Source organism: Perca fluviatilis, chromosome 12 (assembly GCF_010015445.1).
Source record: "Perca fluviatilis chromosome 12, GENO_Pfluv_1.0, whole genome shotgun sequence".
NCBI classification, from domain to species: Eukaryota; Metazoa; Chordata; class Actinopteri; order Perciformes; family Percidae; genus Perca; species Perca fluviatilis.
The window spans coordinates 31,336,008-31,361,632 of NC_053123.1; the positions used below are offsets into that span (position 1 = coordinate 31,336,008).

The window sequence follows — 25,625 nt, forward strand, 5'->3', positions numbered from 1 at the left end:
ATCTCGTCCTCTTCCTGTTATTTGAGTGAGGGGTGGCTGAAGTGCAGGAATCATCAGAACAGCCCGTGTGCAGCTGACTTTCTATTCACAGCTTTAATGGCTGACGCCGTGTGCAGCTGAGCCCCATTCAAAGCCAGAATGGCTCCTCCATGTACAGTTGATTATTTTTAAATTTTTTTTCTAAGACGCCCCGTTCCGCCACTCGAGCCGTCTGCGGTTCAAAGCTGTTTCTCGCCCTCCCGTCACCCTCTCCTCCCCTCTCCTGACAGAGCATTGCGAGCCTGATGTGTGCTGGAGATCTATTGTGCCACTTAAAAACCATTTTTTCTTTGCTGTAAAGTAGGGCTGTAGTCGATTAAAGAAATTTGTACTTGTGCGGTTTTGTCGACTAATTAGTTGATTTAGGCGATCAGTGTCTCCAAAAAAGAATCGTGCAAAAGCACCACTTTAAATCCTGTGTTTACCGGCGATGGGCTCAGAAGTTTTCTTGGAAATAAGTCATTCAGCACGAGAAAGCATAAAACACGACTAATCGACTGAGACCAAAACGAGCGATTAGTTGACTAATCGACTCAGAGGGGGCGTCCCTACTGTGAATAAAAGGCCTTTACACACTGGGAACGTTACAAATAAACTGCGAAAAGGCTCGCCCGGGAATAGTCCTACCGGCAGGTAAACCGTTAGGCAGTCTAGGACTTTTATTGTGAAGGGCAAGAACAGAATGAGTGGATCTGGTACGCGTCGCCTTTGTCAACGTTGAAAGGAGTAACGTTAGTCTTCTTGGACGGCTCTGGGTTCGGACTACGGGACACCGTAATTGTTGATGACTTTATTGTCACTTTATTGCCACATAATACTCGAGGTCTGTGTGAAAGTAGGGCTGCGACTAACGATTATTTTCATCTGCGATTAATCTGTTGATTATTTTCTGGATGAATGTTAGTTGTCTGGTCTCTAAAATGTCAGAAAATGGTGAAAAATGTGGATCAGTGTTTCCCCAAAAAAAGCCCAAGATGACGACCTCAACTGTCTCGTTTTGTCCACAACTCAAAGATATTCAGTTTCCTGTCACAGAGGAGAGAAGACACTAGAACAACATTTATTCATAGTGCAGCGTGACATCATGACTCTCCTAAAGCCAAGTGGCGTGTTATCTGTACGCATTTTGAGCTATCCACGTGTATGTCTCCGCTGTATACAGCGGATGTAAACATACACACCATGTGGCGTCGCCAGAACGTCACACTTGTGTCAAAAAAATTTAAATAAAAGTTGGGTTTAGGAAAAGAACATTGGGAAAGGCTTTAGTAACACAAAAAAACCCCCGACGGTGACCAAAGTCACACGCTTAGGAAAACAATAAATGGTTGGGTTTAGGAAAGAAACATTGGGGAAAGGACTTCTGTCCTTTCATACTACTCGCTACTGCGAAAATTCACACGCAATGTAGGTCGATGGCGGCCGAACGGCGTTGATAAACACGCTAAAAAGCGATTATGCGTCTTGATAACACGCCAAAACGGCATACGAATTGGTGTGTCATACATACGCCACTTTATGAGATATCAGTCTGCATAGTCTGCAAATTAATCGCACCAAAAAAAAACACCCCTGGTGTGGAAAGGACGCACGCACGCACGCACACACACACACACACACACTTGGGATGGTCAATATGGACATAGACGATGATGGCTACTCATTGAAGGCTCTGTGTTTTTTTCACATCACTGCCCATCTGGCCTCCTTTCCTCTGTCCTCCCTCGGCTTGTCCCAGCTCCTTCAGGGCCTCATGTTCACATCGTTGTACAGAGCGCAGCCTCGAGCCAGGCCTGACATTTACTGCGCTGCGACGGGGTGAGGTGGGGGGGGGGGCGGAGGCAGAGGTGAAGTGAGTGGACTGTAGCGCGGCGAGAGAGATAACGCAGCAGCGGAGAACTCGACTGCATTACTAATGAGAGCCCCCTTTTGACCCAATGTACCTGCTCCAGCAAAAGTTAGAGTTTGAAACCTAGTTGTGTTTGAGTTTGATTTCAGATAGTTTGATTTTTTATTTGTTTTTTATCCCGCTCCCAAGTGCTGGCTTCGCCAGAAATTGACAAATTCTTTGTTTGCAAGCTGGTGCTATCTTTCAGTTTATCTTTTGTCTTTTCCCCCACGGAGGCCGGCTTGGCTCAGTAACGCTCGGCTTTGGAAAGAAAGACAAACGGACTGTAGCTCTCTTCCAGCTTTCCTCGAATCACTTTGTGAGTAGAAATCTGCACACTGTATGTCAACCAGTACCTCCTAGTTAACAGTAGTAGTAGTAGATAACTTTATTGTCCCCGTGGGGCAGTTGGGTTTGCGGCACAATCGCAAGGCACTTTATAACAAGACATCAGACATATGATACCAACAAATAATTATTATATCAGACACCGACAAACAAAACATGAAGATTATACATCACACACTACAATACGCTATACACCCTTGGGTATGGTCAGACCAGCTGGACGACTAGCTTATTCTGACTGATTTAAGGCTTTTATGGCTTGTGGTACGAAAGAAAATTTGGATCTGTTCTTGGTCAGAAGGGGTAGGCAGAAACGACGCATAGAAGGGGATAGTTTGGATCTTTGGAGCAGGTACATTGGGTCAAAAGGGGGCTCTCATTATGAGCTACTTCTCCAGAGTCCGCGTGTTAGCTGAACACCTGAACACATCTACCGGTATATCAGTTTAAGTGGACTATAGGACTGTGCAATTAATTAAAACGTAAGCGTGATTATGATTTTGGATCCCAATGATCACAAAAACAGAATACTCGAGAAAATCAATTATTTAGCTCATTACATTTTGTCAGTAAACTCACAGTTGTAGGTGTTTATTTTTTAAATTTTTTTATTTTTTTTACTGTTGATTAATTTAACTTTTTCCACCTTTTTTTTTTAAGTTCAATAATTGCAACATCTTTCCAGAAGTCAACGCGTAATCGTGTTAAATTACCGTGATTTCAGTATTGACCGAAATAATCGTGATTATATTTTTTCCCATAATCGAGCAGCCCTAATGGACTAATATTTAGAGTATTTCCAGTTCTTCACCTTGCTGTCAGACGGCCCTTTACGACGGGGAGCTGAAGCCGTTATCTCTGCTCTCTTCAAAGCCACCAGACTCCTTTTGACAAAATCAGACATTTGACCTCGCAGAACACGGGAGTTGCTGCTCCACCGCTGCCTCCATTGGTTAGTTAGTCTATGTTTTTGGGTGACTTTGGGGTTAGTCGCACAATAACACATGGAGGCAGCGGTGGAGCAGCAACTCCACAGCAGGACGTTAGCTTATCTTCCGTGTCGGTACTCCTGCCTGCTTCTCCAAAACTGAGCGTGCCGACCGCCGCCTACTGTAGCTAACACACGGACTCTGGAGATGTAGCTCAGACAGCCACACTTCAAAAATATCTGAACTATCCCTTTAATACATGTAACAGTAACTTATTTTAATGAAAAGAAGGCTGCATTTGTATGTAGCCTCTTATTTACCAGAATCATCCAATAGATGAGTGAATGGACCCAACGACAGATTTGTCGTGTGTGTGTGTGTGTGTGTGTGTGTGTGTGTGTGTGTGTGTGTGTGTGTGTGTGTGTGTGTGTGTGTGTGTGTGTGTGTGTGTGTGTGTGTGTTGGTAAATTGCACTCAGAAGCAGCCAGTAAAATAAATGCCTATCATGTGATGGTGAACTGTGGACACCGAGGAATGTTCACGCTCACTAAACTGGTGACCCAGTGGCCTGTGTGTGTGTGTGTTTGTGTGCTTGGGCACGGTGCCTTCCTACCTCACCCTTGTGACGCTAAGCAGCTTTAGCCTGATCACCATCTGTTCAACCAGTCTGTGTTTGTGCACAAAGACTGACACACACACACACACACACACAGCCAGGGGTGGTGTTTTTGTGTAGCTGTGAAATGGTTGCTTTCACATCACCACAGAGGTTGTGCTGAGTGTAATTTGCAGTGGGGCGGGTAGCTCCCAGAAGGCTGCAGGTAGTGTTTGTGTCTGCGGCGTAGGGGAGCCCATTCAAACCCATTTCCAGTGTCCCCCAAAAAAACCAATCGCAACCGCTGAGGCGGGCTTCACACACGGACGCGACAGCACAGTCTCTTTCTCCTTTCTCTCAACTTCTCCGCCATGTGTCGGCGCTATTCTCGTGAATTATGGTGCGTTCTTTTTGTCCACCGAAGTCGATTTACGAGTCGTTTTCTGGAGTTACGAACCGGAAGTTGCAAAAAGAACGCCCCCCGAGGTCGTATATATACGACTCGTCAAGTCGTCTGAACTCAGAGGACCCCGAGCTCACTTTCAAAGATGGCTACGTCGTGCATCACACGTAGTAAACATTGGGGTTTTCTACAATTTTAAGCACTTTTGTCGTTGTTGTAACCAAATGAAGAAGTGGTACACATAGCACTGTATACTGCTACCTATAGGCATGTCTCTACAGTCTTATTAGGAGTTAAACATAGCGCTGTATACTGCTACCTATAGGCATGTCACTACAGTCTTATTAGGAGTTAAATATAGCGCTGTATACTGCTACATATAGGCATGTCTCTACAGTCTTATTAGGAGTTAAATATAGCGCTGTATACTGCTACATATAGGCATGTCGCTACAGTCTTATTAGGAGTTAAATATAGCACTGTATACTGCTACCTATAGGCATGTCTCTACAGTCTTATTAGGAGTTAAACATAGCGCTGTATACTGCTACCTAAGCAATATGTCTCTACCTTTTTTTTTTAGTCTTATTAAAAAGGTGGTTCTTTTTGGTGGTAAATAACGCCTGTTGTTATTTTGTAGCTTGTGCAGCTGAAATTGGCTAGAGACGCTCGGTTGCTATATGACAACAATGGCTTTAAGCCGAGTCTTGAGCAGAAAGCAGAGCAGTAGCCTAACGTTAACGTTAATCAAAACGTAATTTTCATGTATCAAACTGTGAAATATATTAGTGTAATATGTCAATAACTGGGTGAATAGAATCCTAAATGTTACTAAAAATTTTACAAAAATCCATTTTTTCTCCGACTCGTAGTATTGTGTGACAAAAAGAACACAACAACCCGCGGTTATTCGTTTTTCGACACGGATGTGACGTCACGCTCGCGCTACTAGTCGCGATTACAAGACAAAAAGAACGCACCATTAACCTTCAGTGTGTGTGCAGAAGATAACAAGTTTGCAATATGCAAACACCTCCAAGGACAAAGTAGGGCGTGGGGGGACGACACCAAAAACCCCAAATCACTTTTTTTTTTTTTTTTTTTTGATATTGGATGTGAAAAGCGTCACCTTGTTCGTTGGTCTGATTGGTTGAAGGACTTTAAAATGCGCCCAGAGGCATTTGAGTGGCGTCCTTTGGAAATGAGCTGTGAATGAAGCTTCCCCAGACCCTTCTCAGTTACAACTGAGAAGGGTCTGGTGTCAGCCAGGCTACGGGCGTCTGAAAGAGATGGAACATTTCCCTTCCTCTCAACTTCAGACGCCCAGAGAAACTGTGACTGTGATTTTTGGAATATCTGTGTGATCTGGGTCATCTTGACTCATACGATCATCCATCACCGCTGCAGTTAGAAACATTGTAACCCAGGTAACAGACAGCAGAACGGTTTGTCTTTTTGTCCTCCTGTCTGGAGCTTTGTGTCATTATTCAACCATTGTCTGTTCTCATCAAAAAGAAGTCTGTAACATCTAGAGCTGCAAAGATTGATGGATTAATCGACAGCTTGAAGATATTTAGTTTACTGTCGCAGAGGAGTGAAGAAATATTGTGTAATAATTGAAATATTCACACAGATTTTTTTTTAACTTCTTTAAAAATAAGAAATAAAATACTCAAACCAATGAATTATCAAAACAGTTGATGATTATTTAGATAGTTGACAACTAATCCACAGAGTCCACAAGTAACTTCATGAGCGCTACTACTCAGGGAGCTGACGGGCGCTTTCCTACGTATGAATCTGTCAAATTACATCTTAGGCCCGCTGACCTGCCTTTTACCCAGTGCATGCTGGGATAGCTTCCAAGAATGGGCAGATAAAGAAAATAGATAGATGGGGTTGTGTGTGTGTGTGTGTGTGTGTGTGTGTGTGTGTGTGTGTGTGTGTGTGTGTGTGTGTGTGTGTGTGTGTGTGTGTGTGTGTGTGTGTGTGTGTGTGTGTGTGTGTGTGTGTGTGTGCGTGCGTGCGTGCGCGTGTGTGTGTTTTCTTACACAAGATCCATTGTTTCATTCATCTGTATCTGCAGCAGCTCGGCTCCTTCCTCCTCCCTGCTGCTAAACCTCATCCTCCCAACACACACACACACACACACACACACACACACACACACACACACACACACACACACACACACACACACACACACACACAGGTTTGTGGCACTATCTTTGCGGGACATAATGCATTCCCTAGCCCCTTACCCTAACCTTAACCATCACAACTAAATGCCTAACCTTAACCCTTACCCTAACCTTAACCATCACAACTAAATGCCTAACCTTAACCCTTACCCTCACCCTAACCATAACCTTATTCTAACCCTAATCCTAAAACCAAGTCTTAACCCTCAAACAGCCCTTTAAACTTGTGGGGTCCAGCATTTTGGCCCCACGAAGCTGTCGGGCCCCCACAAGTATACTGGACTCACGGTTTTTGGACCCCACGAATATAGTTAAACAAGAACGCACACACACACACACACACACACACACACACATACACAAAGGTCAGTTCAGTTCAGTTCAAGCCCCCGTGTTGAGTGCAGTTGTAGCCAGCAGCTCTATTTCGGTGGTATGTTCCTGCTGTATTGCTCTGGAAGTCTGACCTGCCGGCTTGTTAATTCTAACCTGCAGCCCTTGAGTGGTCCACCTCTGTTTATCCCATCGACTGAATGCGATGAAACACTCGCTCCGCAGGAGGGATGATTCAATTTGCGAGCCCCTCCGACCTCGGCAATGAGAACCAAAGTGCAGTCTCTGCATGCGCCGATACGCTGTGCAGGAAAACGAGCACAGCCCTGGCTCAGCCTCGGTGTGCTCCGTGTTGATTTGCCCTCTGGGGGTTAACACTTTAATATAACTTTGATGCACCCAGCAGTAGGTGGAGGAGTTGTACTCGGGGAAAGAGAGGGGAGGGTGGTAGTATTTGACACACGTGTGCAAGTCACCTTTTTAAGTTGCAAGCAAGTGTCAAGTCCACTGTGGTGAGAATCGAGTCAAGTCATACAAAACCTGTAACGTTAAAGCTACAGTGCGTAGTGTCTGTCGCCCCCCATGAGGAATTCTTGCCCCCAAGGAGGACACAGAGGATTAAAAAAAACATGATGGACTCTGCAAAAGAGGTCATTATCTTCACTCGAGTTTCTGCGCGGGAAAGTCACCGGACGCCACAATCTTCTGAACATAGTCACACTGAGAGATCCAGAGAGAGCCGTGTGGAGCTGATAGTCTTAATTAGCTTTGTAGCATCTCATTTGGCAACGGCTTGAATTAAATGGATGTTCATTAATATCAAAAAATGACGCACTATAGCTTTAACTACATTGATTTAATCAGTTACTATCAGTCTTTCACATATACACTGTATGTCTTAGCAATAGATTTGAAGTAAGTCTGAAGTAACGTCAAGGTTAAGTTAAAACTAAACTAGCTAAAGTTTTACACGCCGCATTATTCGGACTTGTCGTTGTGGTTTAGAGGCGGTGTGAGAGTACCATACAGGATACAGGAAACAGGAAACGGGAAACATCGCTGCCTCGATCGCTGCCACAAGAACGTTTTTTAAAACCCCAAAACGCAATCACTGAACTGCCCGGGAGTTTGTGTAATAACTGAATGTTTTCCTGCAACAACAAAAGCACTCGCTGTTGTCTCACTCGTCTCTTTTCTTTCTCTCGTTCTCTGTGAAATGAAGCTGCTTTCAAGTGCAGTCGGAGACGTCAGGATCTATAAACGATCTGCCGGAAATATTGTATAATATCAAGGGCCCTATTTTAACGATCTGAGCGCCTGGCGTGAAGCGCCTGGCGCAGGTGTGTTTAGGGCGTGTCCAAATCCACTTTTGCTAGTTTGACGGCAATAAGAAAGGGTCAGTGTGCCGGGCGCCTGGTTCTAAAGGGTTGTCCTTAGTGTCTTCATTAATCAGAGGTGTGTTTTGGGGTGTAACATGCAATCAACCAATCAGAGATCATCTCCCATTCCCTTTAAAAGCCAGGCGCGTTTGGAACTTGGAGCATTGCTGTTATGATGGAGGATTTTCACCGTAATATTTTTATTTGTAATCTTCTGTGTGTGTGTGTGTGTGTGTGTGTGTGTGTGTGTGTGTGTGTGTGTGTGTGTGCGCGCTGCTGTGTGTCCCTGTGTGTGTAACAAGCATAGTTTGCACGCGCTGTGCACGAGCCGAGGAGCATTTTACTAATTTGCTGTTAAAATAACAATGAAATGCTGCTTAACGGACTTTAGACCAGGTTTTTGTTGGTCGCCATCAGTTCCTGCTGCCTCAAGATAGCAATACGCCCAGAATGCACCTGAACACACCTCCCTGTAAGACCAGCACGCCCAGAATGCACCTGAACACACCTCCCTGTAAGACCAGCACGCCCATGGGTGCACAGATGGGCACAGGCGCATTTGCTATTTAAATGACGTGGGTGCTGGACGGGAAATTGACAACTGCGCCGGTCTTAAACTAGCAAAGACACTTGGCTGCGCCGGGTGCAAGATAGGGCCCATAGTCTACTTGTGCTACAATTGGGGGGGGGGGGGGGTTAAAGAAAACAAATTGCCCGTTTCATTGACCCCCCACCCCCACGCCGCACAACCCTGCGGCAAATCGCCGGATCACTTATTTCAGTCTGAATGCAGCGTAACACAGTGGTTGGCAAGAACATGTATGACAAACCCACATGTTAAATGTGACTTTTTCTCCCCTGTCTGTGTTGTTCAGGGGTCCCTTCAGCGTGGTGAGGAGATGCATCAACAGAGAGACGGGGCAGCAGTTCGCTGTCAAAATCGTGGATGTGGCCCAGTTCACCTCCAGTCCTGGACTCAGCACGGAGGGTAAGAGATCATCTCTCTCCGTCTCAGTATCTCGCCGTTCTGTCTCTGTCTGTTACCCTCTCTGCTGTTTCCAGCTGCTCATAAATATAACTGAACATAATTGTTTTTTTTTTCCCACTCTGGTGCACACTGCTGGTTAATGCAACGGAGAGGTCACATTCATGTCCTTGTATATGCGTGTACGTCCACACTGGCCTACTTTTTATTCACACAAGTTTTATTTAGTTTTATTTATTAACCTTTTATTTTACCAGGAAACAATCCCACTGAGATTCAGAATCTGTTTTCAAAGGGGAGTCCTGGCCAAGACAGCAGTATAATAGTTCCATATTAAAATATACAGGGAAAAAACAGACAGTTGGCAGTTTAACATCATCTCAACATCATCACCAGCAGCACTCAGTAACAGCACCTAGTACTCAAATGGTCCTTTATCCTAATGTTGAACTGAGTCATTGTTGGTAGGTAGTCTAATTTAAGATGATTCTGCGATTTATACCAAGATGAGGGTGCAAAAACTTTAAAGGCACTTTCACCGAAGAGGGAATGTCATAACATGACTTGCCTATATGATCGAATATGGGCAAATCGTAGCCACGCTCGGGAGATTCACAGTTCAATCAAAGGGTCTTCTTCTGTTTCAAGTTTCAAGTTTATTTGTCACATGCATAGTCATACACTTACAACAAGCAGTGAAATGAATTCCTGACTCCACTCCAACAGTGCTACCTCATAACAAATGACATAATTAAGTTATAGAATAAAAGTCAAGTTAAAAGCATGAATTAATAAGAAACTCAAAATAAAAATATACCACCCCTACTCATAAATATAATAAAACCTTGTACTACTAAAGTAGATCCAGGGCTCACATAGTGAACGCAAACAACGTCATATCATAAATGATAGGGGAACCCAGCAACGGCGATTATGAGCTTTTCCCACAATTTTCACGGAACTAATGTTCTGGTAGGAACGAAAGTTTACATCGTATGTTTCTCTGGAATCAGCCAGTTTCTCTTTTCAGACAGAAATGTCTGAAAAGATAGTATTTCAACTTAGCATGTTTCCTTAATAACTTATAACATATTGTGGTCATTTTGGGATTAAATACAGTAAATACATTAAATATTGCACCTTTTTAACCGTTTTAGCATTCACGTATCACTGTGTTGTGTGTTTCACACTCCAGGCAGAGGCGTTTTTCTTAATACGAGTGACTGATCTTGTAATTACAACCATTACCAAGACTGTAATTGTAGTCGTGTAATGCTTGTTTTTCCTTCCCTGCCTCTAGTTTTTACGCTAAACTAGGCTAAACACATATTTGCCTCTCATTTCTAGCAAGTCAACAAAATAAGCATGTTTGTCAAAATGCGTCTTTAAATGTCCTCTGTAAATGACGGTCCCGTGGTTTATTATATTCTACTAATTATCAGTACTTGTATCATTTTTGATTTGCAGCTGTTACATAATTTAAGTCATGCTTCTCTATCATGGGTGCTTTGTTTCCTTTTAATTTGACCATAAACTCTTAAAATAAGTTGTACTGTGTAATTCAATTAAATTTTTTTCATAGTATCAAATCATAACAAGAGTTATCTTGAGACACTTTACAGACTCTGTAATTTACAAAGACCCAACAATTCCAGTAATTCTCCCAAGAGCAAGCATTAGCAGTGGCTATTGCGACAGTGGCGAGGAAAAAACACCCTTTTAAGGTTATATTTTTCGGTTACACTTTACTTGAAGGTATCCACATAAGAGTAACATGACACTGTCATGAACGTGTCATGAACATTATAAACATGTCATAAACGTTATGACAGAACGCTTCTTTCATTAAGTGCCATTCGGTTTTTGTCATGACAAGTTAGGGTTAGGGTTCATGTGTCATGGTGACTGACCATGAGGTTCTTATGGTGGTTTTGAGGGAAATAGCTCGACGACCAGAGCCGGCCCGATGCACAATAAGCCCCGTGGTTACCAGAGGGCTGCCAAAAGCACTCAAAATGTCCCCGAAAATAGCTCATAAAAGAGCTCACATTGCAAGTTGTGGAAAGGCCCCGCCTCCCCCTTGGGTGTCAGTGTTCATAACTACAGTCAGAGAGAGAGAGAGAGAGAGAGAGAGAGACAGAGAGAGAGAGAGAGAGAGAGAGAGAGAGAAACCCTAACACCAGATACTGACTGGTTTTTGGACCCCCCAAGTACAGTAAAACTGCACATTTTAGAGTGGCCTTCTATTGTGTCCAGCCTAAGGCACACCTGTGCAATAATCCTGCTGTCTAATCAGCATCTTGATATGTCACATCTGTGAGGTGGATGGATTTTTTCGGGGAAGGAAAAGTGCTCTCTAACACAGATTCAGGCAGATTTTTGAACAAAATTTGAGAGAAATAGGCCTTTTGTGTACGTAGAAAAAGTCTTAGATCTTTGAGTTCAGCTCATGAAAAATGGGGGCAAAAACAAAAGTGAAAAGAGAGAGAGAGAGAGAGACGCTTCTCTCTACGGCTGCAACTAACGATTATTGTCGATTATCTTCTTGATTAGTTGCTTGGACAGAAAATGGAGAAAAATGTGGCTCAGCCCAAGATGACGTCCTCAAATGTCTTGTTTACAACTCAAAGATATTCAGTTTACTGTCACAGAGGAGAGAAGAAACTAGAACAATATTCACATTTAACAAGCTGACATCAGAGAAGTTTTACTGTTTCTTCCCCCCCCAGAAAAACAACAGATTTTCAGATCAAGTCTGAATTTTTTCTTGCATCATAGCATCTCCATTTGCATCATTGACAAAGACAACAATTAAAGACAAGAAACGAGGATGCAAGCATTACCTAACATAACATAACAAGCAGCTTAAATCCAAAGGAAATCTGCCAAAAAGAGTAAAGCCGCCGACACATATTTGCTCTCCGCGCACCGCTAGATATTCATCATCAAGGGGTAAGGTAACGACATGCTGTTTTTTCATTTGTTGTGTTTTCGAAAGGTCAGCGGCAACTAGTCCTACTTACCGTAGGAAATCGATGGAACAGCCTGGGATTTTGCCACCTATCATGTGTAGGGTTGGGTACCGAATCAGAACGCAAATTTTGGTTCCTCATTTCGGTTCCACTTAATGTGTGGAGTGAAATATTTTCCCTCTGTCGCTCCAAAACAGACGTAAAGATATCCCCCTTTCTCTGTAGTCTACCGTTAGCTAGCTACCGTAAATGTAGGCTACTTTAAAATGCCATATTTTCCCTTCTAGGCTCACCAAAACGGACATAAATGCATATTAACCATTCACTGCACGTGATCGCCAGTAAACCTATTACATCTTTGGTGTCATTTTTCAGTTTTTCAGGAATCTGTTTAGGAATTGGAGTCGTTTTTAAAAGTGCCTGTTCGGCATCGGAATTGTAAAAATCCAAACGATACCGAGCCCTAATCATGTATATGCGGCTTAAAAGCCCTGTGTGTGATTTGCACGGACAGACAAAGGGCTGCTCATATAGCTGTAGGAACTTGTATCTCATTTTCTATACTAATATCCGGCATGGCATTTGCAAGCTACGGAGCATGAACACATGCTGTGAGTTGAAGATAATTAATGTTTCTCAGGGGAGCTTTACCTGCCACATTACACAGCCGCCTTCTTTACCTTCTCTAATTCTCTCTCGCTGATGGAGTGTACTTAATCCAGCATGCCAGGGCGTCTCCTTGGTTTACTTAAGCTTCTACAAGGCAGACATGAAGTGCTCAGCCGTTCGAACTGTAAACCCTCCCTCCACAAAACGCCACACACACACATGGCCTCACACTGGGGAAAAAAAAGCCCAAACTAAAATGACACACAATATCAAAACAACATAATAAATATGAAAGGTAAAATAATATTAGGAGTTGGCTACATGGGCTGTTTACAAAGACATCCCATAGGGATAACATTGCACAGGCTAAAAACAAACCTTGATCGGCTTTCTTAAATTGTAGAAGTGTTTGAATGATCCCGCGAGTATGAAATAAAGGTTGAATGAATGAACAAATGAAAAAAAAACATCCGCTTATTACGAGTCAGCCCGATTTAAAGTGCCCATATTGTGCTCATTTCCGGGTTGATAATTGTATTTAGATGTTGTACCAGAATATGTTTACATGGTTTAATTTTCAAAAAACACCATATAATTGGTGTACTGCACATTGCTGCAGCTCCTCTTTTCACCCTGTGTGTTGAGCTCTCTGTTTTAGCTACAGAGTGAGACATCTCACTTCTGTTCCATCTTTGTTGGGAGTCGCACATGCTCAGTAGCTAGGTAAGGACTACTAGCCAGTCAGAAGCAGAGTATGAGGGCGTGCCCTGACAGTACCTAGGTAAGGACTACTAGCCAGTCAGAAGCAGAGTATGAGGGCGTGCCCTGACAGTACCTAGGTAAGGACTACTAGCCAGTCAGAAGCAGAGTATGAGGGCGTGCCCTGACAGTACCTAGGTAAGGACTACTAGCCAGTCAGAAGCAGAGTATGAGGGCGTGCCCTGACAGTAGCTAGGTAAGGACTACTAGCCAGTCAGAAGCAGAGTATGAGGGTGTGCCCTGACAGTACCTAGGTAAGGACTACTAGCCAGTCAGAAGCAGAGTATGAGGGTGTGCCCTGACAGTACCTAGGTAAGGACTACTAGCCAGTCAGAAGCAGAGTATGAGGGTGTGCCCTGACAGTACCTAGGTAAGGACTACTAGCCAGTCAGAAGCAGAGTATGAGGGTGTGCCCTGACAGTACCTAGGTAAGGACTACTAGCCAGTCAGAAGCAGAGTATGAGGGTGTGCCCTGACAGTACCTAGGTAAGGACTACTAGCCAGTCAGAAGCAGAGTATGAGGGTGTGCCCTGACAGTACCTAGGTAAGGACTACTAGCCAGTCAGAAGCAGAGTATGAGGGTGCGCCCTGACAGTAGCTAGGTAAGGACTACTAGCCAGTCAGAAGCAGAGTATGAGGGTGTGCCCTGACAGTACCTAGGTAAGGACTACTAGCCAGTCAGAAGCAGAGTATGAGGGTGCCCTGACAGTACCTAGGTAAGGACTACTAGCCAGTCAGAAGCAGAGTATGAGGCTGCGCCTGACAGTACCTAGGTAAGGACTACTAGCCAGTCAGAAGCAGAGTATGAGGGTGTGCCCTGACAGTACCTAGGTAAGGACTACTAGCCAGTCAGAAGCAGAGTATGAGGGTGTGCCCGACAGTACCTAGGTAAGGACTACTAGCCAGTCAGAAGCAGAGTATGAGGGCGTGCCCTGACAGTACCTAGGTTAGGACTACTAGCCAGTCAGAAGCAGAGTATGAGGGGCGCCTGACAGTAGCTAGGTAAGGACTACTAGCCAGTCAGAAGCAGAGTATGAGGGCGTGCCCTGACAGTACCTAGGTTAGGACTACTAGCCAGTCAGAAGCAGAGTATGAGGGCGTGCCCTGACAGTAGCTAGGTAAGGACTACTAGCCAGTCAGAAGCAGAGTATGAGGGCGTGCCCTGACAGTAGCTAGGTTAGGACTACTAGCCAGTCAGAAGCAGAGTATGAGGGCGTGCCCTGACAGTACCTAGGTAAGGATCACATCAGCTAGCTGTTTGTTTCTCTAACTTCAGTCAGTACAAGGCAGGATTAGCCGGGAGACTTCTTCTAAACGAGGGCACACTTCCAACTCTGCGTGAAATATCTGCAGAACAGGGACATGGAAGTAGTTCTTTTGTAGATTAGCCCCAGAGACACAAAATAACCCCCCAAATCCCAGAAAAAGTTATTTTTTTAATTAATTTATTTCATAATATGGACACTTTAACACCTGATGCCAGTGTGGCTTTATGCTGTGTTGTGACCCAACCAGAAATACCTGGCACATCGCACGTGTGCACGCTCAAACCTGCAAAACCATTTCACTTCATAAAAGCTTTAAAAGCCTGAGCCAAATGTTAGGGGTGGGGTGGGGGTAGATACAGGCTTATTAAGAACAAAGGACAAAGATAATGGGCCTGATGCATGAATGTTTAGTATTTTATTTGTTCTCGCACAAAGCAATAAGAGGAAATGAAGAAAATCCTGCGTGGGATTCATGACAGCCAAGTCTGCTCTTACCCACCTTAGGATGTATGGTGAACTGGGTTTGATTTTACATTGGATGTGTGTGCCAGGCAATTTGGGAAAACAGTAGCATAGGGAAACCATTAAACCCATAGAACAAACAGCAGGCCACAAGTGTTGTGTGGAAGCCGCACAAACACAGCAGGCCGTGGTTATTTTGAACACTTTTTTATTTTTAGGTGTGTATAAAATAGGGCTGGGTTTAGACAGTTGATTTCGCGGTCTGTCTCCATTTGAATGAGCTGCTATCGATTCATAAAATCCTGAGATCGATGTTTTAAGGCGCCGTTGTACAACTGGTCCAGAACTCTGCTGCTGGGCTGTTGACCAGGTCCAGCAGGAATTTTATACTCGTTACGTTGGCTTCCGATCAAGTTCAGGATCCATTTTAAAGATCTGGTTCTGACTTATAAAGCTTTGCATGGTTAGGCACCTGTTTACAGTGGTGCTTATAGGTTTATGAACCCACGCTAAAGTTGGATAAAAAGAGGAATAAAGGATAATCTTTTGGAAATTGATCTTAATGCCTTAATTAAAAAAATCAGGAAAATCGCAAATAAATAAATGTTCTTCCTTAAAATACAGGGGGCATAAGTCAGTACACCCCTATGTTAAATTCCCGTAGAGGCAGGCAGATTTTTATTTTTAAAGGCCAGTTATTTCATGAATGTGACGCACTTTGTAACTTTGTCTGTAAAAGGTGCTATATCAGATAAACTTACTATTATTATAAAGCTAGACTGGAGATATTGGTATCATGTGAAAGTAGTAGATGATCTAAGGAATCCATGTCAAGCTAAATAACGCTCCAAAGAAAAAGTGTGTGTGTGTGTGTGTGTGTGTGTGTGTGTGTGTGTGTGTGTGTGTGTGTGTGTGTGTGTGCGTTCCTGTAACCTGTTCTGTGGTTGGGCGATATCAGAGGAAATTGCATTATTGTAAACTCCTTCACCGCTTAATTGCAACTTTCATCGTCTGTAATCACACCGGTGTCTGGGTGACGACTGGTTAATTACTGGATATCCATCTTCAGGGTAGTCTCTCTTCTCTTGATTTCTTTCTGGAGAGAGAGAGAGAGAGAGAGAGAGAGAAAAAAAAAAAAAAAAAAAAAAAAAAAAAAAAAAAAAAAAGAGAGAGAGAGACCTAGATTAAATGTTCCGTCCTTAGAAAATGTATTTCTCCGTCTCTCCTCTCTTAAAACGTAGCCTGGTTTGACGGATCATCGCAAACTCCTAAATGAAAGTTTTTCATTGCAGCTTGTCCAACAGTGCCATTTCTCTTCGTTGCCAGCATTAATGTTCAAATGTGTACGTGTGTGTGTGTGTGTGTGTGCACTTAGTACATGGTCAGCACACTCCCCAAGTCATTTATATCCAGTCCCAGTCCCACCTCCGCAGCGCTCAGGAATCCATCAAACTACACCCCACCGACTGCAGCCGGCTGTTCGCGTTTTTGATTTGTTTTTATTTCCCCTCGTTGTTGTTGCCTTTAGACAGCCGAGCTGTTTCACTCGAGCAGGCAGCTGTAACGCAGCGCCGCAGTAATCAAGCAGGCGCACGCAAACACACACGCACGCAAACACCCGGCCGCCACTGAGCTCCGACCAGGGGAAGTGGGTCAAATGGTTAGTGTCTTGGCCATGTATTGGCCAGCAGGGGCCTGACACAAAGACACACACACACACACACACACTCACACACACACACACACACACACACACACACACACACAACACACACACACATACACACACCAGCTTGTTTCCCTTCAGCCTGTCCGGAGGTCTGTCTGACGAATAGGTCAGCCCTCTGAGGGGATGAGGGAGAAAAGCTAGAGCCGGAGAATGAGCAGAATTCATCATGTGCCATCGCCTACTCACTTCCCCTCCGCCTCTTTCATTTTTCCATCTCCCTGAGTTTCTGCGTCTTTCTCTGAATCCCTTCCTCCTCCATCCGTCTTCCTGCAGAGTTACAGAATAAAAGCTGCAGCACTGTGTATGTTTTGTTGCTGTTTCTATTAGTGTTGTGTCATCTTGTTCTAACTGTCAAAGCACCGTCGGGTCTCACTGAGGTTGGGTATCGTTCTGTTTTCTCTCTCTCGATCGATACCGGTGCTAGAACGGTACTTTTAAAACAATGCCGGTCGGCAACATTAAAGAATGGCTTGTTTATTGCTAAGGCCGTATGGTCAAATTTAAATAATGTAAGAGTAATAACAGTTATCTTATTTCACCAGTCGATTGTTGTTAAAATACTAGTTCTGTCAGTTAAACGCGTTATTAACGGCGTTAACGCAATCCCATTTTAACGGCGTCAATTATTTTTAGCGCGAGATTAACGTTCTTTTTGGCCTAGCAAACTTTGTACGTTTTTTCACATGCTGTCGCAACAACTAGTAACGTTAGGAAAAACTACAACTCCACACCGGATCTAGCTAGACCGGAAACTAAACAACAGGCACGCCACACACACTGGTTTGGGCTTGCGAGCCGGCCAAAGAGTAGCAGGCTAACGTTACGTTTTGAGTGGATGGCGAGCGCGAGACGCCGAAATGGACGCCAATAAGATTCTGAATGGAAATTTTACTTTGAAAAAGTTGCCAAATTGTTCCATTGACGAGACCAAAGTGATGCGTGTGTTTGGTCGTTGTAAACTGAGCTATCATCGCAGCACGTCCAGTCTGAAATACCACCTGATGGCCGAGCACACAGCTGATGACCGAGCGCATGGCTGATGGCCGAGCGCACAGCTGATGGCCGAGCGCACAGCTGATGACCGAGCGCACAGCTGATGACCAAGCACATAGCTGATGACCGAGCACATAGCTGATGACCGAGCGCACAGCTGATGACCAAGCACATAGCTGATGACCGAGCGCACAGCTGATGACCAAGCACATAGCTGATGACCGAGCGCATAGCTGATGACCGAGCGCACAGCTGATGACCGAGCGCACAGCTGATGACCGAGCGCACAGCTGATGACAGAGTGCACAGCTGATGACCGAGCGCACAGCTGATGACCGAGCGCACAGCTGATGACCGAGCACATAGCTGATGACCGAGCACACAGCTGATGGCCGAGCACACAGCTGATGCCAATTCCCCCCCCCCCTATAAAAATATGCGATTAATTGCGAGTTAACTATGACATTAATGCGATTAATCGCAATTAAATATTTTAAACGTTTGACTATAAAATCCAAAGAGAAGATCCACTAGATGGGAGAAGCGTACTTTACAACAACAGCTTGAGATTCTCGAGGAGCGATTGAACGCAGCATTGCAACATTTTGAAATCCGAACCAGAGGGCAGCACAGGCGTTTAAGTAGGATTGGGCATCGAGAAACTGGTTCCAACTTGAAATCGTTTCAAAAATTACGATTCCTATGGAATCGTTTTGAATCCAGTCGGTTCCAAAAGTAGCACACGCTAAGTTTCTCCTGTCAGTTTGTGTTGTGGCAAAATATGATAAATCTGGTTTTTAATTGAATTATGGGGACATACAGTACAGGCCAAAAGTTTGGACACACCTTCTCATTTCCTTTTTATTTTCATGACTATTTACATTGTAGATTCTCACTGAAGGCATCAAAACTATGAATGAACACATATGGCATTCTGTACTTAACAAAAAAGTGTGAAATAACTGAAAACATGTCTTATATTTTAGATTCTTCAAAGTAGCCACCCTTTGCTTTTTTAATTAATAAGGGAAATAATTCCACTAATTAAGCCTGACAAAGCACACCTGTGAAGTGGAAACCATTTCAGGTGACTACCTCATGAAGCTCATTGAGAGAACACCAAGGGTTTGCAGAGTTATCAAAAAAGGCAAAGGGTGGCTACTTTGAAGAATCTAAAATATAAGACATGTTTTCAGTTATTTCACACTTTTTTGTTAAGTACATAATTCCATATGTGTTCATTCATAGTTTTGATGCCTTCAGTGAGAATCTACAATGTAAATAGTCATGAAAATAAAGAAACATTGAATGAGAAGGTGTGTCCAAACTTTTGGCCTGTACTGTATACAACGTGTATCAATGTGATATAGACAGGAGAGGTCAATGTGTCTGCCTGGTGGGAGTCACAGACTTTCTCTGTCCTAGTGCTGCCCGCGGCTGCCTTCCCCACTGCTACACATAGACTCTCCCCCCTCGTGCAGTCCTCAGTTGCCACTGTGTAGCTGCAGACATCCACTGATAGTCTGCCGCTATACAGTCGCAAACGGCCACAGACGGCCTGCCACTGTTGGAGCCGCATCAGCTGTGGATGGCCCGCCGCTGATAGCCCAGGCCAAACGCCTTAAGAGTAAGCATTCAAAATGCAAGATCAGCTAAATAACTTCATCTAGTGGAAAATCCCCAAAAGAGGTGGTCTTAGGCCACGCGTGATCTGAAGGTGATCATTGGAGCGCTCCTCAGGAGGAGGGTCTCTTTTGGATGATATAAGGCGAAGCTAGACAGAGGAAACTTTAGCAAGCTTACCGGTACTTGCTCGGGGGTTTTCTGTGTTATCTTTTGTGCACATTAACACTTCTTTTCACATCTGACTCTGCGTGGATTTTCTGAGACCTCGTTTTGGGACTTTTTCATACTTTGAAGAGAAGTTGACAAAGTGCAGCTGGCGTTAAGGTCCGCTCCTATAAATCTGGCCTTGAACCACGGACCTATATTTAGTTTCAACATTTGAAGCCGAGTTGAGCCTGGCCATTGTCCTTGGAATCGTTTCTTTATTGGAATCGTTTCCAATCGTTTCGAATCCAATCGGATCCAAAATGTAACACGCGCAGAGTTTGGGTTTCCGTAGCGGCCGCCTTACTTCCAGACGCTTGTTGTGTTGCGACCATGGAGCACAGTAAGCGGCGCTCTAGTGTGGCTTCATTTTAAGTAGAAAAAGCCGAAAATTCACCTTTTGAATATTTTTTTTTATATTTTAACTCCACCCCTCAAATAATAAGAATAGAGACTCGCTGGGAAACGTAATCGAAAGAAAGAATCAGAATTGGAATCTGAATTGTTAAAAATCAAAACGATGCCCCAACCCTACGTTTAACGTGAACGTTGCCGTTCGGTCCGGAAGATACCGGATCCAACCCTACTGTGTACATTTTGTTACCGCTTCTATTGGATTGCTGTGTCATCCGTTCCTAACTGTCTGCTAAAGCACTGTCAGGTCACACACACACACACACACACACACACACACACACACACACACACACAGCTCTGTGTGGTGTTGCCGTGGTAGCAGCTTTGACTCTCAGCAGGAGGAACAGGGATCACTGTAGAGCTCACATCTGTTTATCTCCTCTTCCCCCTCTATCTCTCTATCTCTGTCTCCTTTTCTTTTTTCCTCTTTTCTCTTTCAGCACTAACTTTCTCACTACTCTAATAGAAAGAATCGCTGTGCAAACTAACTCAAACGTTCACTGAATGTGTGTAAATGTGTAAAAATGAGTCAGTATTTATTTCAACGTGTCCGATAATATCAAGATTTAGGTTGATATAAGTATCATATTGAACTCGGTATGGACAGATATCTTCATCGAAACATCCATAATAGTCCTATTTATCATATCAGTATTTGCCAGCAGCAATTCTGTCTGTAAAAAAGTGCCTGTTTTACAGTAACTGTTATTAATGTTAAATTAAATGGATAAGTCCTGGTGTGGCCTTAAGGGCGTAGCTTTAAGTTGCGTTTTCCATTTTGTATTCATTAGTTCATACCGTGTACAGTCAGGATTCGCAGAATAGCAACACTAGTTGAATTTTAAATGAAGCTCATATATATTCTTGGTAAAGCAAATACACTTTTGTTGAGATTATTTAATGTGCATGCACAGTTAATTATTACCTTTTTAAAAGCAACATAAGCGGCTTCCCTGCAGCAGTTTTTCTTAGCTCAATAAAGTTATTGTTGTGGTGCTTTTGCTTCTGATTTGATAAAGAGTCCTTCGTAATCTCCAGCAGCAGTTACTGTACGGTGACGGACACGAGCAGCGAGCTCACCAGATGACATTAAACGTGGCATGAGGATGCAGGGCCCCTTAAGGTAGCCACTTATCCGGCTTTAGCAGCATTAGCATCATGTTAGAGAGCTAGCCCACGCCTAGTGCTCGTCCTCGGAGGATTAGCTTAATGTTAGCAGCAGCTCATGGCTTCAACTGGGAGCTTAATTAAATGTCACTGCATACATACGTGGAAGAACAATACAGTACATTTTCTTTAGTGTGTGTGTGTGTGTGTGTGTGTGTGTGTGTCTCTGCGTGCGTGTGTGTGTGGTGTGTGTGTGTGTGTGTCTTTGTTTCTGTGTGTGTGTGTGTGTGTGTGTCTTTGTTTCTGTGCGTGTGTGTGCTTGTGTGTGTCTCTCTCTGTCTCTGTGTGTGCGTGTGTCGGTGTGTGAGAGCGTGTGTGTGCGTGTGTGCGTGTGTGTGTCGGTGTGTGTGTGTCTGTCTGTCTGTCTCTGTGTGTCTCTCTATCCGTGTGTGTCTGTGTTTGTGTGTGTGTGCGCGCGCCTGTGTGTCTCTCTCTGTCTGTGTGTGTCGGTGTCTCTGTGTGTCTCTCGATCTGTGTGTGTGTGTGTCTATCTGTGTGTGTGTGTGTGTGTGTGTGTGTGTGTGTCTCTCTATCTGTGTGTGTGTGTGTCTCTATCTGTGTGTGTGTGTGTGTGTGTGTGTGTGTGTGTGTGTGTGTGCAAGTGTATGTGTCTGTGTGTGTCTGTCTGTCTGTCTGTGTCTCTGTGCGTGTGTGTCTCTCTGTCTCTGTGTGTGTGTCTGTCTGTGTCTCTGTGTGTGTGTGTGTGTGTGTGTGTGTGTGTGTGTGTGTGTGTGTGTGTGTGTGTGTGTGTGTGTGTGTGTGTATATGAATTGTATATTGAATGTGTATGTTTTTGACACAGCCTGGCTATTTCAGATATTAAAAGTTAATACACTTAGGTACACTTGGTGATGCATTTTCAGCAAATGAGATTGCGACTGAGATCAGGCATGTGATTCATATCTCTCTGCTCTGCTGCAACTTTCAAAAGGTCTGAGAACAGCTGCCGGAGGAAACGGAGTAAGGAACTGCCTTTGTGGAAAGTATGAATGGATGGATCAAAGGATTGACAGATGAAAGCGAGATAGATGGGATAGGCTATGTTTAGATGTTCATTCTGATGGCAAATCCTTTTTGTTTATCAAATCCAATCTGTAAGATTGACTTGTCTTGGACTGGTATTTGTGTTCCACATTCTCCATCTGTTGCTGTGTTCATGTTGTAAGTGTGCACACAAGTTAGTGGTTCGATGAAGCATCCTCTTGCTTTTCACAACCACAACAATATGTATTTTTGTCTCTGTCACGTCAGGGTATCTGCAGGTCTTAAGAAGTTCGAATTTTGTATTTTGTGTCCTCAAATAAAAGGCCTTAACCCTCCTGTTGTCCTCGGGTCACATTTGACCCATATTCAAAACCTTTCTATATCAGAAATTCGGGTTTCTTTCAACCAAATTGTCAAAAAAATAACATGGATGGTTCCCAGGGCTCTAGAGTGCGACCAATTTTGTAAGGGTGTGACTAAGATTTTTCCTAGGTCGTACCGGTGCACCTAACGTCCTCGCATCCGCTGCCTCTCCACTAACGGAGCGATGTCGTTTATATTGATATGGTTTAATGTTGCGTTACATGACCCATTCCTTCTGGAAAGCCGTGCCTGTCCTCCGCGCAGCCCCGCCCCCATTCACACACTCACACGGCTCCCCTGCAGCATGGAGAGACACAGCGCCGCCGGTCCACATGCTGACATTCATCTACAACAGGGGTCACCAACACGGTGCCCGCGGGCACCAGGTAGCCCCCAAAGACCACATGAGGAGCCCTCAGGCCTGTTCTAAAAAGGAAAATTGAATATTGACATTATGTTTCCCACCTTGCTAAGTCATTGTTGATAATTATTGTGAGAAATCATTAACATGATCAGTGTCTTCACATAGATGAGCATCATTAATCATTAATAATCATATATAACTAAAGGCAAACTGAGCAAATTTGTTATTTCAGAAGAGTGTATCAAACCGGTGACCCCCGATCTACAGTTTTAATGGTTATTAACACAGCTGTATATTGTTAAGTATGAGAGGGAAACCTGTATTGGTACCAGTGTTTCCGCTGGTAACTCTCTGTTATTGCGGCCGCCATGGCGAAAAACACATTAGAAGTTATTAAATGCAACTAACGAGACGGAGCCTGCTGAATCATAGTTCATAAAAATGCAGCACAGTGACGATACAGACATTTCATAGGCTACACAAGACGGGTGTAATGCCGCTGATGAGTCAGCCGTCACTCTCTGAGTAGCATATGCTTCAGTCCATCGCACTCCCCCTGGCTTTCGGTCGTTTTTTAAATTATTTTAATTTTTAATTATTTCTTTTAAGATTTCGGCCTTTATTTTGATAGGAAAGCTGAAAACATGAAAGGGGAGAGGGGGGGGGGGGTGACATGTAGGAAAGGGCCGCAGGTCGGAGTCAAACCTCTATATTTACCAACTGAGCTATCCGGGCATCCTCTTTCTTTTTTAATCAGTCTGTTATTATGTTATGTTGAAAACAAGTGAAGGAGCTTTCTCAGATATATATATATATATATATTAGGGGTGTGACGAGACGCTTACTCCACGAGACGAGACACATCACGAGATTGGGTTCACGAGAACGAGACGAGATTTTTAAAAAAAATTTAAAGAAATCCTCAATGATGAAATATATGAATGGAAAATTGTTTTTTTATTCAACTGAAAAATCACAAAATGCAAAACAATTTAGGTGCATTTTGAAATCAACTATTAATGATTAATGTTATTTAACTTTTTTTTTACTATTTTAATGAATTATATGCAGTAAAGGACGTGCAAACACTGCAAAATGTTTTGTATAAACTCTACCAACTGGCTTCTGCCCTGTACAATTTCACCGAGAAATCTAACTCCTTTCCACAAATCGAACATAAAAAATAAATGTGTGGAGGAGTCGCGAAATCCGACATTTTCCACCACAGAAAATGGCCTCATATCAGCTGCAATGAAAACGCCTATGTCCCTCGTTATTGCCGTGGCTCTTGCACCTACCGGTGGCAGAGATGCTAAGGCTTTTAGAGTTGTTTGCCCTTTTAATGTTTTCGCCGCGGGTGCAGTAGTTAGTAGAGAGCTGTGGTGGTGCTGTAAGTGTTTTTGCATAGTGCTCTCGTGTTAGCCGCGGTATACGGCATTTTTTCTTACAATGTTTACATATTGTGTTCGTCTTGTCTGTCACTCTTCGTGTTATTATTCGGGAAACCTCGGGAAAACCAAAATGTTGCCACACAAATGATTTAAAAGTGGCAGGAGGATCTTCAATAGTAATTTCACGCTCCATCACGCTGACATCACATTGCCTCACGAGACAACTTTTCACCTCGACGAAATCTCGTCCGTTTTAATCTCGCGAGATCTCGTAAAACGAGATCCGTCCACCTACTAATATATATATATATATATATATATATATATATTTTCTTTGGAGTGTCCTTATTAAGACAACTTGTCTTTACAAAGACATCCCAAACAAATGTAACGTCAACTTGTCATGACCAAGACGACTTCTGGTAATGTGACTTTGATTAATGTCAAGTTGTCTTAATCAAGACAACCCAAACAATGTCAACTTGTCATGACAAAAACCGAATAACACTTAATGACAGAAGTCATGGACGTTTATGACTTGCTTATAACATTTATGACAAGTTCATGACCGTGTCATGTCACAGTTATGACAGTGTCATGTCACGATGATGTCGATACCTTCAAGTAAAGTGTTACCTTTTGTTTCTTGTCTCTGTGCACGTCAGCCTTGTCATCACGTTGGTGTCATCAAATGATATCTAGTTATCTTTTCCTGTTTTTATCGTTTTTAAAGCCAAGTGAAATGCACAGTTCCAGATTTGTGTCGTATGAAGGAGAGCTTTGCTTTACTTTCCGGTGTTTGGCCAGCTGTGTCTGTCATGTCTCCCCAGTGATGCCTCTGAGCAGCCAGCCCGCATTGTTCTTTTCAGCTTCAGTAAACCTCCTCTTCTTTAGGAACCAATTAAAGTGGTAGATGCTTATTGCCAGGCAACAGTACGAGGGTCTCCAATAATGGGATCCAGACAAACAAACAGCACTTGAACTTAACCCTCCTGTTGTCTTCTTGTCCACCCTTCAACTTCTTGTTTTTCTGGGTGAAACTTTTAAATTAAATTGTTATATACTGTGCTGTTTTATCATTTTAAAGAGAGTTAGTTGTGGGTTATTAATTGTTCGTTATAAAGTTACTACCATGAGTGAGAAGGGTACGCAGTTAGGAAAAAAATCCCCATCCCCGATCCAGCTTTTTTTTCAATATCGGGAGCGATATCCGATCCTAA

At 43.5% G+C, this 25,625-nt stretch overlaps 1 protein-coding gene across 1 annotated transcript in view; it reads left to right on the plus strand.

Annotated features, from left to right (window-relative positions):
• The window catches only part of caska (calcium/calmodulin-dependent serine protein kinase a), a 217,587-nt gene that overhangs the window by 71,369 nt on the left and 120,593 nt on the right, over nt 1-25,625 (plus strand). Inside the window, exon 2 of the mRNA XM_039817259.1 lies at nt 8,988-9,100. Within this exon, the coding sequence (XP_039673193.1) occupies nt 8,988-9,100 (113 nt within the window). The remainder of the gene's footprint in view (nt 1-8,987; nt 9,101-25,625) is intronic.